The sequence below is a fragment of the Talpa europaea genome (assembly GCF_964194135.1).
Source record: "Talpa europaea genome assembly, chromosome: 4".
Taxonomy (NCBI): Eukaryota; Metazoa; Chordata; class Mammalia; order Eulipotyphla; family Talpidae; genus Talpa; species Talpa europaea.
Genome location: NC_140070.1, coordinates 67,873,678 through 67,889,659, shown reverse-complemented (window position 1 = coordinate 67,889,659; position 15,982 = coordinate 67,873,678). Strand labels below are relative to the sequence as shown.

The 15,982-nt window shown below is 37.2% G+C and overlaps 1 protein-coding gene across 1 annotated transcript in view; it reads left to right on the top strand.

Moving 5' to 3' along the window:
* ZBBX (zinc finger B-box domain containing) overlaps positions 1-15,982 on the top strand; it is a gene marked incomplete at both ends in the record, with an annotated part of 181,663 nt that overhangs the window by 150,213 nt on the left and 15,468 nt on the right. Inside the window, one exon of the mRNA XM_084232624.1 lies at positions 5,681-5,938. Coding sequence (XP_084088750.1) covers positions 5,681-5,938 — 258 coding nt within the window. The remainder of the gene's footprint in view (positions 1-5,680; positions 5,939-15,982) is intronic.

The window sequence follows — 15,982 nt, the reverse complement described above, 5'->3', positions numbered from 1 at the left end:
ATTACTTCTTTTTTATTTTTCTAATTAATACTTTCTTTTTTGAATTCTAGAAATTTCATGACTGTGTGTCTTGATTCAGATCTCATTGCATTTTGATGCCAGATGTTCTTTTAGCTTCATGGGCTTTTGTATAATTAGCTTCTTCCTTAGGTTTGGAAAATTTTTCTCTATATATCCTTGAGTAATTTTTCTGTTCCATTTTCACTCCTTTCCTCTTCTGTAATAGCCATTATCCATTTTATGTTTTTCCTCATGGAGTCAGAATTTCTAAAATTACATTTTTCAGTGATGCTACAACTTACTTCCAAAATTTCTTAGGCTTATAATTTGCCCTGGATTATTTATTTATTTATTTATTTATTTATTTTTTTTTTTATTTTTAATTCTCCCTCAATCATGACATTTTACTTTGGTGCCAGTCTCGATTGTTTCACATTTTAACTCTACCAGTAAATGAACAAATGTATACATCATTATTAAAGGGAATGTCATGCTCACTTAAATTAAAAAAAAAAAAGTAAAATCAGAGACAAAATAGGATCGTCTTGTATCTTTTTGTTTTGGCTTTAAAATATATTTTGAACATACTCTCAGTAAGAAAGATGGTCTCATGACACCCATTGTTCTTTTTTATCCTTAATTAGAATCAATTCAATTCAAACACTGTTGATTAAGACGTTGTTATATGGATCAATATATTTTTTTTATTGAGCAGATGGAGTTTTATTTTTATTTATTTTTTAATAAATTTTTATATGACATTTATGATGGGCATTTACATTATGTGAATTTTTTCTCGCTTCATATTTATCTGTGTCCACACAAGTCCTTGCCTTGATTATAATAGCTTGCATTCATTTGTTTTATTTTAATTCATTTAAATTTTATTTGTTTAAGAATAGCCAAATATAGATACAAGTGAATGCTTTTCTCCACTATCCTAGGACTTTTTATTCATATAGTTGCATTAATGTATGATTCATTGTCCTATGCTTCTACCATTGCTGCCCCTACCACTACTTCATACACAGGAACATCAAGTTTGCTTTTCTTTTATTTTTTAAGATTTATTTATTTTTATACAAGAGCTGGGGTACAGGCCAGAGGCACAGGAGAGTGAGAGGATTCACCAGAGACAGAACAGGGAGCAGAACAGGCAGATGACAGGAATACACTGCTGAGGGGAGCAGCGGATGCGACAGGAGAGGTCTGCGGAGCAATGTGGGTTCTTGCCTGCCGCGGGGATCAGTCTGCACTGCAGAGGCTGCAGACGGCTTCACAGCATGGCGCTCAACCCACTGCGCCACTGGGGAGGCCCAAGTTTGCTTTACTTAATGAATATGAAAAAATATTGATTTATTAGATTTTATACATGAAAAGAGGAAATATTATTCAAATGCTGGTCATTAAAACAATTTGTTGAGATAGCTACATTTATTTTTCTAGAATTATAGTAGCTTTGATAGATTATTTTCTTCAAAATTGTCTCTGAGCATGGACACAAAAAAGACAAAATAATTTTTTGCTACAAAAATAATTATAAGGGCCTCCCCGGTGGCACGGCAGTTGAGCACTGGGTTGCGAAGCTGCACGCAGCCTCTGCAGCGCCGGTTCAATCCCCGGCTGCTCCTCGGCCACCCAAGGAGGGTCCCACATGGCGCGCAGACCTCTCCTGCCGCCCGCTGCTCCCCTCAGCAGTGTACTTCGGTCCTTCTGCCTGCTCTGCTTCCCGCTCTGGCTCTGGTGAATTCTCTCACCCTCCTGTGCTTCTGACAGTACCCAATGCTTGTATAAATAAATAAATAAATGAATCTTAAAAAAAATAATAAAATAAAAAAATAAAAGGAAAGCATCTTTAAAAAATAATTTTAAGTTTACTCATTAAAAACAGTGGTTTATTTTAAAACCATCATCCTTTCGGATTTTCAAGTGTTGTGCACACTTCACTTTATTCATCTATAGAGCAGAAACACTGGAAATGAGAAAATAGAAGGATGTATGACTTTTTAGGCACCTAACATCCTATTTTAATTTATTCATAATTTAATCATGACCAAAAAAGTTCACAAAATTGAATACTGAATGTTCATTAAAATTGTGGCCTGTGAGACTTATCTTAGTTTTTTTCTCTTGTGAAATAATTGCATACTGCATTACGATTCTTGTTAGGGCACTAGCTACATTCAAAATAGGTCTCTTAACTTAAAAAATACAAACCCAATAGTCATTAAATATTTTAATATTACAATTGCCTGTGGCTACTCTGCTGAATTTTACATGTTCCTTTGACTCAATAGAGTGGGAATAACATTATATGTTATATGTTTAGTCAAATTATTTTTTATTATAATGACAGTAACACTTTTAAATTTTATTTATTTTATTATCTACTTCTGTTGAGATAACATGGGTTTACGATACTGTACATGATTCAAAGTTATAGGATCACATCTTTCAGCTATATTTTGCTATAATACAACTACCAGAAGTGCAACAACACTCCTCTAGCACAGTCCTCTGGACTCCCTCCACAAATTGTTCTCCATCACCTGCCTCCCTCAATGGTCGCCTGAAATTTAGTTACATTTCTAAAATTGTCTTCTAGTTGGTTTTTGAGACACTTTGTTTTGTTTCTCTGTATTGTACATATGGAAAAACCATCCAGTATTTTTCTCCTTCTGATTTATTTTGTTTAGCATAATTGCCTCCAGTTCCATCATGTTGTTAAAAATAGCAAGAGTCTATTGTTGTTGTTGTTGTTGTTTTAATGCTGAGTAGTATTTCGTGTATATTGTGTGCGTGTGTGTATAAAATCTTATTAAACCACTCGTGTTATTGGGCACATAGGTTGTTCCCATAACTTGATGGTAAACAATGCTGCAATGACCACAAGCATGCCTTGATCCTTTCATATGGGTGTCAGTGCAATATTTGGGTAGGTAATTAAGTGTGGAATATTGCTGGCTTTTATGGTAGATGTATTTTTTAATATTTGAGATACTTCTATACTATTTTCCTTAGGTGCTGGACCAGTATATAATATCACAACAGTATGTGAGGATTCCTTTTTCTTCAGATTCTTGTTAACACATGTTTCTGGTCTTTTTGATATAGGCTATTCTCACAGGTGTGAGATAGTACCTCATTGTGGTTTTGGTTTGCACTTTCCTGTTTTCTTTTTTCTTTTTTTTTGAAAGATTGATTTATTTATTTATACATGCACTGGGTACAGTCAGAAGCGAGGGAGGGTGAGAGAATTCACCAGAGCCAGAGCAGGGAGCAGAACAGGCAGAAGGACCAAAGTACACTGCTGAGGGGAGCAGCGGGCAGCAGGAGAGGTCTGCGCGCCATGTGGGACCCTCGCCCTGTGGCGGGGGATCGAACAGGGGCTGCAGAGGCTGCGGGCAACCCAGTGCTCAAGCGCTGTGCCACCAGGGAGGCCCATACTTTCCTGTTGATAAATTATGAAAACACGTTTTATATGTGCCTGTTTATTTGTGTTCCTTCTTTGGAGAAGTGTACATTTTGCCTTCACTGCACATTTTAAATTTTTTTTTTTTGGTTGTTTGTGTACACTCTGTAGATGGTGCATATTAGCCCATTGTCAGATGTAAGTTGTGCAAATATATTCTCCCATTTAGTAGTGTGCCCTTTGTTTTTCAATAATAGCATCTTGCATTATGAAATTTTTCCCCTTTATTTACTTATTATTTTTTAAAGATTTATTTTATTTATACAACAGCTGGGATACAGGCCAGATGCACAGGAGGGTGAGAAGACTCACCAGAGACAGAGCGGGGTGCAGAACAGGCAGAAGGACCAAAATACACTGCTGAGGAGAGCAGCAGGCGAGACAGGAGAGGTCTGCGGCACCATGTGGGAATCTCCCTGGCTGTGGGGAATGGAAGCCATGCTAGAGGCTGCGGACAGCTTCACAGCACGGTGCTCAACCCGCTGCGCCAAGGGGGAGGCTTTAGTTCCCTTGTTTTTGCTCTTATTTCCTTTGCTGTTGGAGTAGAGTCCCTAAAGACATCACTGAAATAATGTATTGGAGTACTTCCCCTATGTTTTCTTTTTTTTTTTTTAAGATTTTTTTATTTATGCATACAAGAGCTGGGGTGACTGGGGTATAGACCAGAGGCACGATGTTGTGAGAGGATTCACCAAAGACAGAGTGGGGAGCAGAACAGGCAGATCTACTGAAATACACTGCTGAGACAAGCAGCAGGCAAGACAGGAGGGGTCTGCTGTGCCATGTGGGACAGCTCCCTGGTGGTGGATTGAACTCAGGCCTCAGTAACTGGTGATAGCTTGATGGTGCTGAGACTTAACCTCTGTGACACCATAAAGGCTCCTGCCCTATGTTTTCTATTTAATGGTTTCACGGCTTACATTCAGTTCTTTAATCCACTTTGAATTATGTTTTTAAATGATGTGAGCTTGTGATTTAATTTTATTCTTTTGCATGTGACTATTCAGTTTTCTAAACAATATTTGTTGAAGACTTCCATTTTTCCATTGTATACTCATGAATCCTTTGTTGTCAATTAACTTCCCATATATATGTGATCCCCCCCTTCATCATATTCTATTCATCTCTGTCTATTTTTATTCTGATGTCATATTGTTTTGATTACTCTACCTTTGTAGTTTAGTTGAAGCCTGGGAGTGTCATACCTCCATTCATTGTCTTTTTTGACAAGATTTATAACTCTTTTTAAATACTGATATTTCACATGACACACACAACTGTGTTAAGTTAATGTGAGGTCATCTTATAATAATAAAATCATTTTTATTTAATATAAATATTTATTTTAATGAGTACCATTTAGAAATTTATCCATAGTATGGATTTCTAAATTTTTACTTTGAAAATTCCCTTGGGCTTTATTAAATAGCCTTGGAACAGTATAAACTTTTAAATTTGTTATGTTGTGTTAATGTAGGATTTGAAAGTATTCTTCTTCCTACTATGTGAGAAACACACTTGTTTGAGAAACCAACTAAGTCAGTCTTTGAAATAGATCAAGTGTCAACTGCCTTAGTGGAACAAAAGCAATAACCAGAGTTAGGTCTCTGCTTCTAGAGTTTTTCCACTAAATTGCCTTATAAATCAGTAGAGTGCAAACATATATTTATGAAAATTAGAGGTGTGATCTCAATTTCTTTAACACCTGTGTTTTTCTAAAAAGATCTTCCATTCAAGCCAATTATGTCTTCATATTGTTTCAGTATAAGAATAAGTTACATGACATCAAGTAAAATTGTTCCCAGGATATCATACCATATTTATCCTGTGGGTTATTTTTTCTTAGAAACACATTCTTCCATAATAATGTCTAAGAATTTTTGAAACCGTTGATTATAATATTGGGTGTTGAATTGTTCTTGATTTGTAGATATTTTGTATTAGTAAATATTAAAATTTAGCTTATCTTTTCTGAATGTAGGAAATTAGGACAAAATAACCCAAAAGTCTTCTGATAATGTTGGAAGATATCTGGAGGATTAATAAATATAGTAAACCTGAATGGATGATAATCTAAAGTTTATTTTCTCATAACCTCTTTTGTATGAATTTAACTTCTGTAAATTCAGTGTGTTGGCATTTTATAATGTTAAGTACTCATTCAGATTTTTAAAAAGAGTTGATTTCAATTTTCATTTTTCATTTTAGGGCAGTTATCACTGAAACCTTCAGCAGCAAATTTACCACTTTCCAACTCTATTAAAAACAACTCCAGCTGCCTTTTCTCCTCTCATTTTCGACCAAGAAGTGTAGCTGTTCAATCATTATCTAGAGCTGCTTCTGAAATTTCAGAAATTGAATATGTAGACATCACTGACAATAATGAGCCTTTCTTAGACGGTACTGCTGAGCAAGAAACCTTAGACAGTTTGGAAAAAGAACTAATTATGCTGAGAAATCTTGCAGGTAGTGCTATTTTTCTTTCTTTCTTTCTTTCTTCTTTTTTTTTTTTTGATGTGAACAATGTTAACTGTGCTGATTCTCCATATCCCGTGACAAGAGAACTAGTTATCAAACAATATGACCTTTTTTTCTCTTTTAACCATTGTACTTTGTGTCCATTTCTCAGAAATCTCACTATGTCATCCTGAAAATGTTAAAATGTGTGAATGATCATCCTCACCAGAGATAGCACCCCTTAGGGCGTGTGATATATTTGAATTGTGGGCTAAGGATCTTCATGTGAACCTCAATTTTCTTCCTCCATTCTACAAACTCACTGAGTTGCTTATCTCTATAGCTTTATGAAAGCTGGTAACCAACATTCTTGTCAGAGACTCAATCTTTAAAAACAGTGTTCCTTAAACTCTAATACTTGTTTAATTCCACAAGGGATTCTGATTCAGTATGTTAGTGGTGGGACTGGATATTCTGCATATCTAACAAGTAGTTGGTGCCAATGCTGCTGGTTGGCAGACCATAGATTGAGGATAAATTATAGTTGTGCATTCTATTTCCTAAATCTCAATGAAAGTAGTCTAAAACATAGTAACCATATTCTTGAATATGCAAAGGTTCAGTAAAAATTATGGGAAGAAATCCTCATAATTATCATCAGAAAGTCATTCATGCAATTGAATAGAGCAGCTGTAAGTCCAAGAAGAATTTCTATGGGCCGGTACATTTCATACTTAACTGCTGCTTTTTTATATTAGTGATACCTTCTCTTATTCACCTTAGAATAAAAAAAAAATGCTATATTCCTGAATAGGAGGCATCTTAGTTTTCAAAAATACAAGCAATAGAAAAAATATAATATAGTAAGCCACAATCTTACTACTATGAAAACAACCATTATTAACATTTGTAAGCATTATTTTAAAAAAAGTCCCTGTGTATAGCATAAGTATACATATATCAATTTATTGTTTGAAGGATGAGTAGACTGAAGGGAAGATTGTAATTTTATAAAATGTAGACTTACACATTATACAATTAAAATACATAATCTACCTAATTTAGTAAAATAAAAATTGAAATGAAGCTAAGAGAAACCATATATTTCAATATATTTTCACCACAAAATAAGTAGGATTAGGGCCTCCCCTGGCGGCACAGCGGTTGAGCGCTGGGCTTCGAAGCTGCCCGCAGCCTCTGCAGTGCCTGTTCGATCCCCGGCCACCAGCGAGGGTCCCACATGTCACGCAGACCTCTCCTGCCTCTCCCACTGCTCCCCTCAGCAGTGTATTTTGTCAGTCTGCCTGTTCTGTTCCCCGCTCTGGCTCTTGTGAATTCTCTCACCCTCCCGAGCTTCTGACTATACCCAGTGCTTGTATAAATAAATAAATAAATAAATCTTTAAAAAATAAATTGAATTATGTAAAACTGCTTTTTCAGAGGCAAACGATATTGGCATACTGGTGATTTTATATGACTCAACTTGCAATTTGTTCAAATATCCTTTTAAAATTAAAGGGGAAGTTTAAAAAATGTGAACTGTTGAACATTTTTTTTAAATTAAAGTATTATTGGTTTATAATACTTTTTGTGATTTGAAGAGATAGAATATCCTCTTCAGATCTCTGTTACCACAGCAACCCACCATAGATCATAGGGTCCCCACCGACTTTGTTCTCAGTCCAACCCTCCTGCTTAGTGGTTCCATTTTTTTTAAGATTTATTTATTTATACAAGAATGGGGGTACAGGTCAGAGGCGCCCAGGGTGAGCGAATTCACCAAAGAGAACGGGGAGCAGAACACGCAGACTGACTGAAGTCACTGCTGAGGGGAGCAGCAGGAGATGCAGGAGGTCTGCCACACCATCTGGGTTTCTCCCTGGCCTGCCGGGAATGGAACCCCTGCTGCAGAGGTTGCGGACAGCTTCACAATGCATCGCTCAATCCGCTGCACCACCGGGGAGGCCCAGTAGTTCCATTTTAATCTAGAGGATTTAGTTTCAAACATAATGATCAAATCCCTATAGTAAAAAGATGAGCATCATTTGTTGTTTTTTGTTTTGCTTTGTTTTTTAACCAGAATTGATCTAGATTGTATTATGTACAAGTCATGCTATTTTTTTCAGATTTGTATTGTCTTATAAATGAAAATTAATATGGATTAAAACCTCAATACTAGCATTCAAAAATGCATTACTATGTATTGAGGTAATGTTGGTATGTGATACCATATAAGGTTCAGAGATACAAGTTCACATCTCTTCAGATGTATATTACTTTATCGCTCCCACCACCAGGGCACTGAGAATCCTCTACATCATTCCATTGGAGAACTCTATACTTAGTTCCCTGCACCAACTATCCCCTCTGGTAGGTTGCCTCAGTTCTGTAGTCAAATTTTTAAGTTTTGCTTTTTGTCTTTGTCTCTTTGTTTTTCTATATTGCACATGTGTGTGAAATCATCCAGTATTGCACTGGGTACAGTCAGAAGGGTGGGAGGGTGAGAGATTTTGCCAGAGCCAGAGCAGGGAGCAGAACAGGCAGAAGGACCAAAGTACACTGCTGAGGCTCCCCTCAGCAGCGGGTGGCTGGAGAGGTCTGCGCGCCACGTGGGACCCTCGCCCGTTGGCCAGGGAACGAACCGGTGCTGCAGAGGCTGCGGGTAGCTTCGCAGCCCAGCGCTCAACTGCTGCGCCAGCAGGAAGGCCCTGGATATATATTCTTAATTCACTCATCTGTCTTTGGGAACTTAGGTTGTTTTCTTAACTTGGCTGTTTTAAAGAGTGCTGCAATGAACATAAGATGCATATTCCTTTGCATATATTCCTTTGGATTAGTGTTTTTACATATTTTTTATAGATGCCTGTGTGTGGAGTTGCTGAATCCTATGATCGTAAATTAATCTTTTGAGAAAAACTCCATACTGTTTGCCTTAGAGGCTTTACTAGTCTACATTCCCACCAACAGTGTATGATGATTTCCTTTTTCTCTACATCCTTACCAACAACATAGGCCACTGTGCTTTCTGACACAGGCCATTTTCACAGCCAGAGTGTTGTTGTGTTGTGATTTTAACTTACATTTTCCTGATGATCAGTGTCTATGAACGTAGTTATGTGCCTGTTGGCTGGCCATCTGTATATCTTCTTTGGGGGAGTGTCTTGTTGTCATTCAACTTTTTGATTGAGCTTTTTGTTTTCTTCTTGCTTAGTTGTTAGTGTTCTCTGTAGACCTTAGATATTAGTCCCTTCACTGTACAGAAACTTTTAGTTTGCTGTAGTCCCATTTGTTTGCTTTTGCTTCTTTCTCTTGACTTAAGCAGTGAATTGCCGAAGACTTCACTGAAGCTAATTTTGTGGAGTGCTATTGCTTTGTTTTCTAATGTATTTTAATATTTTAGGTTTTGCATCCAAGTCTTTAAATTTTTTTTTTTAATTTATTTTTTGTGTGTATGCATGGTGTGAGATACTGGGCTAGGTTCATTGTTTTGCATGTGGCTGTCGAGTTTCCCCATACTGTTTGTTGAAGAAACTTTCCTTTCTCCATTGTATTTTTTTGGCTTTGTCATAGATTGGCTGTCCAGTTAAATGTGGGCTTATTTATAGGTTCTTAATTCCATTACAAGTTTTAAAGATTTATTTTATTTATTTATGCGTATAAGAACTGGGATCTAGCCAGAGGTGGAGGGGATGAGAGGATTCAACAGAAACAGATTGGGGAGCAGAACATTGCTGAGGGTAGCAGTTAGTGAGACAGGAGAGGTCTGCTGTATTATATGTGGGTTAGCTTCCTGGCCAGATCAGATCGAACTCAGACCGCAGTGGCTGGTGAGAGCTTCATAGCGTTGAGACTTTAACCCCTGCACTACAGGGGAGGCCCCTATTCCATTACTTATACATAAGTGTTTCTTCCAATATAATACTATTTTGATCACTATAGCTCCTTATTATAGTTTGAAATCTAGGATTGTCTATTTTCATTTTTGTCAGGGCTGTTTTGGGTATTTGAATTCTTTTGTGCTTCGAAATTAAATTTTAGTAATATTTGTTCTATTTCTTTGTATAAAGTCATTGTAACATATATACATTGCATTGAATCTATGCATTGATTTGAGAGACATGACCATGTTAACAATGTTGATTATTTCAGTCCATGAGCAGTAAATATATTTCCATTCATTTGGGTGTTCTATTTCTCTTAATATATTACAGATTTCATCATGTAAGTCATTTACGTCCTTTGGTATGCTTTTTCATATTATTTAAATCTTTCACATTGGATACTAAATTGGGTTGTTTATTTGATTTCATAAACTTTCAATACATTTTTTCCACATAGAAACACAACCGATTTTTGTATATTATTTTGTGGCTGCCCACTTTATTGTACTGAGTTTTGTTTATAATATTTTTAAGTGGAATCTTTAGGGTTTTCTATATATTATTATGTCACTTGCAAATAGTCATAGCTTTATTTCTTCTTTTCCTTCATTACTTAAACATATTTATTTTACCAAATTGCTTTAGCTAATAGTTCTAATACTACATCAAATACTTGTGTTGTAAGTGGGCATCCTTGCATTGCAGATGAACTTACAGGAATTGTTATTAATTTCTCACCACTGTGAATGAGGTTACCTAGCACTTGTCCTATTTATTATGTTCAGATATATTCCTACTATCTACATACTTATTTAAAGTTTTTATCATAAATGATTTTTGGTCTTCTTAAATACTCTCTGCATCTATTGATATGATCATATGGTCTTTAATCTTTCCTTTTGTTGATATGGTGAATTACTTCCATCAATTTTCAGATGCTGAACCAATTGTGTCACTGGAATAATTCCCATTTGGGATGTTGTGTGCAAATTTTTATGTATTTTTTTTAAGATTTATTTATGCATATAAGAACTGGGGTGTACACCAGCAGTACAAAGGGTGAGAGGATTCACCAGAAAGAGTGGGGAGCAGAACAAACAGATCTACTGAAATACACTGCTGAGGGGAGCAGCTGGTGAGAGAGGAGAGGTCTGCTGTGCCATGTGCGTTGTTCTCTGGCCAGCCTGGCATTGAACTTGTACTGAAGAGGCTAGTGATTGCTTCATAGTGTTGAGATTCTATTCCCTGCACGACCAGGGAGGCGCCCCAACTACTTTAACTCCTGTGCCCCAACTACTTATGTATTGCTGAAAAAAAAAATTGGAAATTTTTCATCTATTTTCATCATGGATTTTGGTCAATAGTTTCCAGTTTTGTTATGTTCTTTCTGATCTTTAATAGCAGAGTGATTTTGACCTCATAAAATGTGTTTGGAAGCTTTCTCTTCTGAGGAGTTTGAGAAAGTTTGTTTTATCTTTTATGGATTGCTAGAACTCGTTAATGAAACCAAAAAGCCCTGTGATTTTTTTTTCTTTTCTTTTTCCTTTTCGGTGAGGCTTTGTTTATTATTTTATTGTTATTGTTATTATTTATTTATTTTTTGGTGGGACCCTCGCCAGTGGCCAGGGATCCAACCGGCGCTCCAGAGGCTGCGGGCAGCCTCACAACCCAGCGCTCAACCGCTGCGCCACCAGGGGAGGCCCTCAGTGAGCCTTTGGATTGCTCCGTTTCCTTGCTTGGAACTGGTCTATTCATGTTTTCTATTTCTTGCTGATTCTAAAATTTAATGTTTCAGAAAAAATTTTCATTTATTCAAGACCATTCATTTTATATAGATGTTCATAGTATTCTCTTTAAATACATCATTTTTTAAAAAAGAATTATTTATTTATACAAGAACCAGGGTACAGGCCAGATGCACGGGTGGGTGAGAGGATTCACCAGAGACAGAGTGGGGAGCAGAACAGGCAGACTCAGGAAACACACTGCTGAGGGGAGCAGCGGGCAAGACAGGAGAGGTCTGCCTTGCCATGAGGGGCCCTCTCGTCCAGCTGGCCGGGATGGAACCTATGCTGCGGAGGCTGCGAACAGCTTCACAGCGCTGTGCTCAACCGCCTGCTCCACCAGGGGAGGCCCCTCATAGTATTTCTCTTATGATCCTTTGTGTATAGGATCTCTTATGATCCGATGATTTCTGTTTAAATAGTCCTCTTACATTTCAAATTCTATTTCTTAGAGTTTTATCTTTTTTTTAAAAATTCCTTTATGACCCTATCCAGAATCGTGTCTTTTTTTTTTTTTTTTTAATAACCAACTTTCAGTTTCCTTGATCTTTGGACTTTTTAAATTTGGTCTCATTTTTTTTTTTTCTGCTCTGTTTTTTATTATTTCCTTCTCCTGGCTTTTGGCTTTATTTGATCTTCTTTTTCTAGTTCCTTAAGTGTAAGGTTAGATTATTTAGTTTAGATCCTTCTATATTATAAAGTTTCTCTTGTAGTACTACTTTTGATGTTTCTCATTGTTTGAGGTAACATGTGTCTTCATTTTCTTTTATCTACAGGTTTTTTTTTTTAAGGTTTATTTATTTACGCATACAAGAACTGGAGTACAGGCCAGAGGTGGAGGGGTAGGGAGTGAGAGGATTCACCAGAGACAGAGGGGAACAGAACAGGTGGAGTGACTGAAATACACTGCTGAGGGGAGCAGTGGACAACACAGGAGAGGTCTGCTGCGCCATGTGGGTTAGGTCCCTGGCTGGCCGGCCATTGAACTCATACTTCAATGGCTGCGGATAGCTTTGTAGCACTGCTACTTAACTCCTTGCACCACCAGGGAGGCCCCAATATATCTTTATATCACTGATTTAATCCTAAATCTATTCTTGTCCCATAGATTCCACTAGAATTTTCAGTGTCATCTCTAGAGCGTTTACCAATTGAGCCCATTATTTTCTTATAGAAATCTAATGCTTATTTTTTATATTCATTAATTTCATTTTCATGTCATTCATTTTTTTATGTGTGAACTTTTTTGTATCTCATGTCAGATTTTCTGAAGTTTCCTGTTTCTCTCTGTATTTTATAGGAAGATCAAATCTTCCACGTTTTTTGTGTTTGGATTCTAGAGATTGTACTCTCCTTTTGATTTTGTATCCCCTTGAGATCTTCTGTTGTTATGTGTTGTATTTTTTCTCTGCCATTTTTGCTGCTTTATATTTTCCTGTTTTGTACAGTATCTCTAACAGCAACTTAGAGATTTAAAGTATGTCTGCTTTTTCCAGCAGGTGGCACTGTGGTTTTATGTATTTCTTTTTTGGTCTTTGTCAGCTTCTTTTGGTCCAGAGACCTCATCTTGGAGTTGTTGATACAGGCATTTTGGGAGGTGACTTATACTGTCCAGTCACGGTGCAGATACACTGGAGGGGATCTGGCTAGTGTCTGTGGCACTGCTGATATACCTTCTTTTGGGATTTCCAGGCCCCAGTCTCTCTGGTCTATGTGCTGTCAGGGTACTCCTTGAAGTCATTATCAACTTGAAATGTGGGGAGAAGTGTGTACAGTTCACTGTGTATCCCAACCTGTGAGGAGTGCCTTTATTTCACTGTGTATCCTAACCTGTGAGGAGTACCTCAGCCTCTCCACGTACACTTCCTCTTCATCAAGGCTGTGTGCCCTTACACTGTTTAGTTCTCTCCTCCCCTGGGTCACTTGCTGAGTGGCAGTGCTGCATAATGCAGCCTTGTACTCCTAACTACATTCTCCAGAATTTTTTCCCCACTTACTGCTTGTTCAGTGAAGCATGGATCTCCTCTGGTACAGATTTGGCTGGTCTCTGATGTCCCAGAAGTGTTCTACTTTTGTCCCAATTCATGGGACCCTGGGTGTAGTGCCCAAATGCTTAACTAAAATGTTGCTTTTTGGAGGAAATGCCATCTTGGTGCTCCTCTTCCAAAATTTGATAGATTTAACTGCAATAAATATTAATAGTCAGAGCAGCTTCCCAACCCCACCTCTAGAATATTGATTTGTCTGGCTTGTAGCGACATCATGGCTGCTATTCTGCTTTCACCTTCCCTCCTCCCCTTCTTAGCAGAATGGATTCTGGCAAACCATCTTCCCCTTCATGGTCCTAGCATCTTTATTGTTACTTCCTTTATTGAGCTTTTGTGTTTTCATCCAACTCTAGAAGATTTGCTATGTCATAATTCAGAATGTCTTATGTTTTTATCTTTGTCTTTGATTGGCATGCTGGCTAAATTAAATTAGTGACTCACTGTTTATTTTCCTCTAAACTTATTACAGATTAATCCTTATCCCTAGATAATGGTGCTCTTTAGTCCTTAAATATTTTTTCCAATTCACTTTTTGCTTGGCTCAATTCAATTTAAAATGGTTTTTCCACCATGTAGGAATCACAGTATCTCCATTACCTGACTTTATTTATGTTTGAGAGTTTATTTATATTTAAGTGTCAAATAGATTAAGGGTAATTTCTTTGGAACACTTTCCTAAAACTTGTGTATACTGGGTCATAATTTTCTGTAATTGAATTCTGTGACCTAATGTGAAGTCACCTTGACTTTTTACTTGATCCTCTCTTGCATTTGCCCGGCTTCTTCCCTCGCTGGGTGCTTGAGGAATTTTATCCTAATTCTTGAAATGCAGTAACTGGATTAGTATTGTTTCAGTGTTAGCAATTCAGCATTTCTTAATACATAGATTTTGTCTACAAAGTTTCTCCTTATTTTCTGCTTTAGTATATTTGAATTGCTTCTCAGTTCCATTTGGCTTTGTTCCACTTAGAAGCAATTTTGTCTGTGTTGGATCCTCTTTGTCCAATCCATACATTCATGCTTTTTCCAACTTTTCAAACAGTTTTCATTTTTTGTGCATTTAATCTGATTATCTAAAACTCTTCTTTTAGATTAGCATTTAAGTTTCTACTTAGCTATTATCCATTTTTTATTGCTTGTTTTTAAAATAAATTAGCTCTCTAAAGGCGTTGCTCTGACAAATTTTTTAAAAAGATTTATTTATGCATACAAGAACTGGGGTACAGGCCAGAGGTATGGGGGTGAGAGGATTCGCCAGAGATGGAGTGGGGACAGAGGAGGCATATCTACTGAAATACACTGCAGAGGCGAGCAGCGGGCAAGTCAGGAGAGGTCTGCTGCTCCATGTGGATACCTCCCTGGTCAGCAAGGGAATCAAACTTGTGTTACAGTGGCTGCCAATAGCTTCACACTATTGTGCTTAACACCTTGTGCTACCAGGGAGGCCCTCTGACAAATTTTTTTTAATAAATTTTAACATTGATATAATTTCAAATTTACAGAAAACTTGAAGTAATGCAAGAATAGTACAAGGGAGTAGGTTGCCATTGGGTTGGGGTACAGGATTATGTGTGTTTCAGTGATGATTATAATGTGATTACATATATCTTAAGTGGTATAAACCTGGACCTCTGAATCATAAACAGTGTTTTCAACCAGTGTTACCACAATAAAAAATAATATATTTAACAAAATGAAATGGAATGAAGAGTACAAGAAGCTCCCTTATAAACCCTACCCAGTTCACTACTAGTTTATCTTTTGTCCTATTTTACATGTATACACTCCCATACCCACACATACAGCTCTTTTATACTAAACCATTTGAGAGCAAGTTATAAGCATAACCCATTACAAAATATTACTTCAGTGTGTATTTCACATAGGCAAGTACATTTTCTTTCATAACCTCAGCACAATGATCAGTATTAGAAAATTTAATATTGATACCATGTGATCCTCTAATGCACAGTTCATATCTAATTTTTTTTTAATTGTCTCAATGATGTTTATTTTTGCTAGCTTTTGCCTGGCTTGAGATCCAATCCAAGAGGAGATCACCATTTAATTTTTCTTTTTTTGATATGCTGATGTTTGATCTTTGAAATTAATTTACTCTTTTAAAATGTGTCTCATGGGCCTCCCCAGTGGTGCAGCGCGGTTGAGCGCTGGGTTGCGAAGCTGCCCGCAGTCTCTGCAGCTCTGGTTCAATCCCCGGCTGCTCCCCAGCCACCGAAGGAGGGTCCCACATGGCGCGCAGACCCCTCCTGCCTCCCACTGCTCCCCTCAGCAGTGTACTTCGGTCCTTCTGCCTGCTCTGCTCCCTGCTCTGGCTCTGGT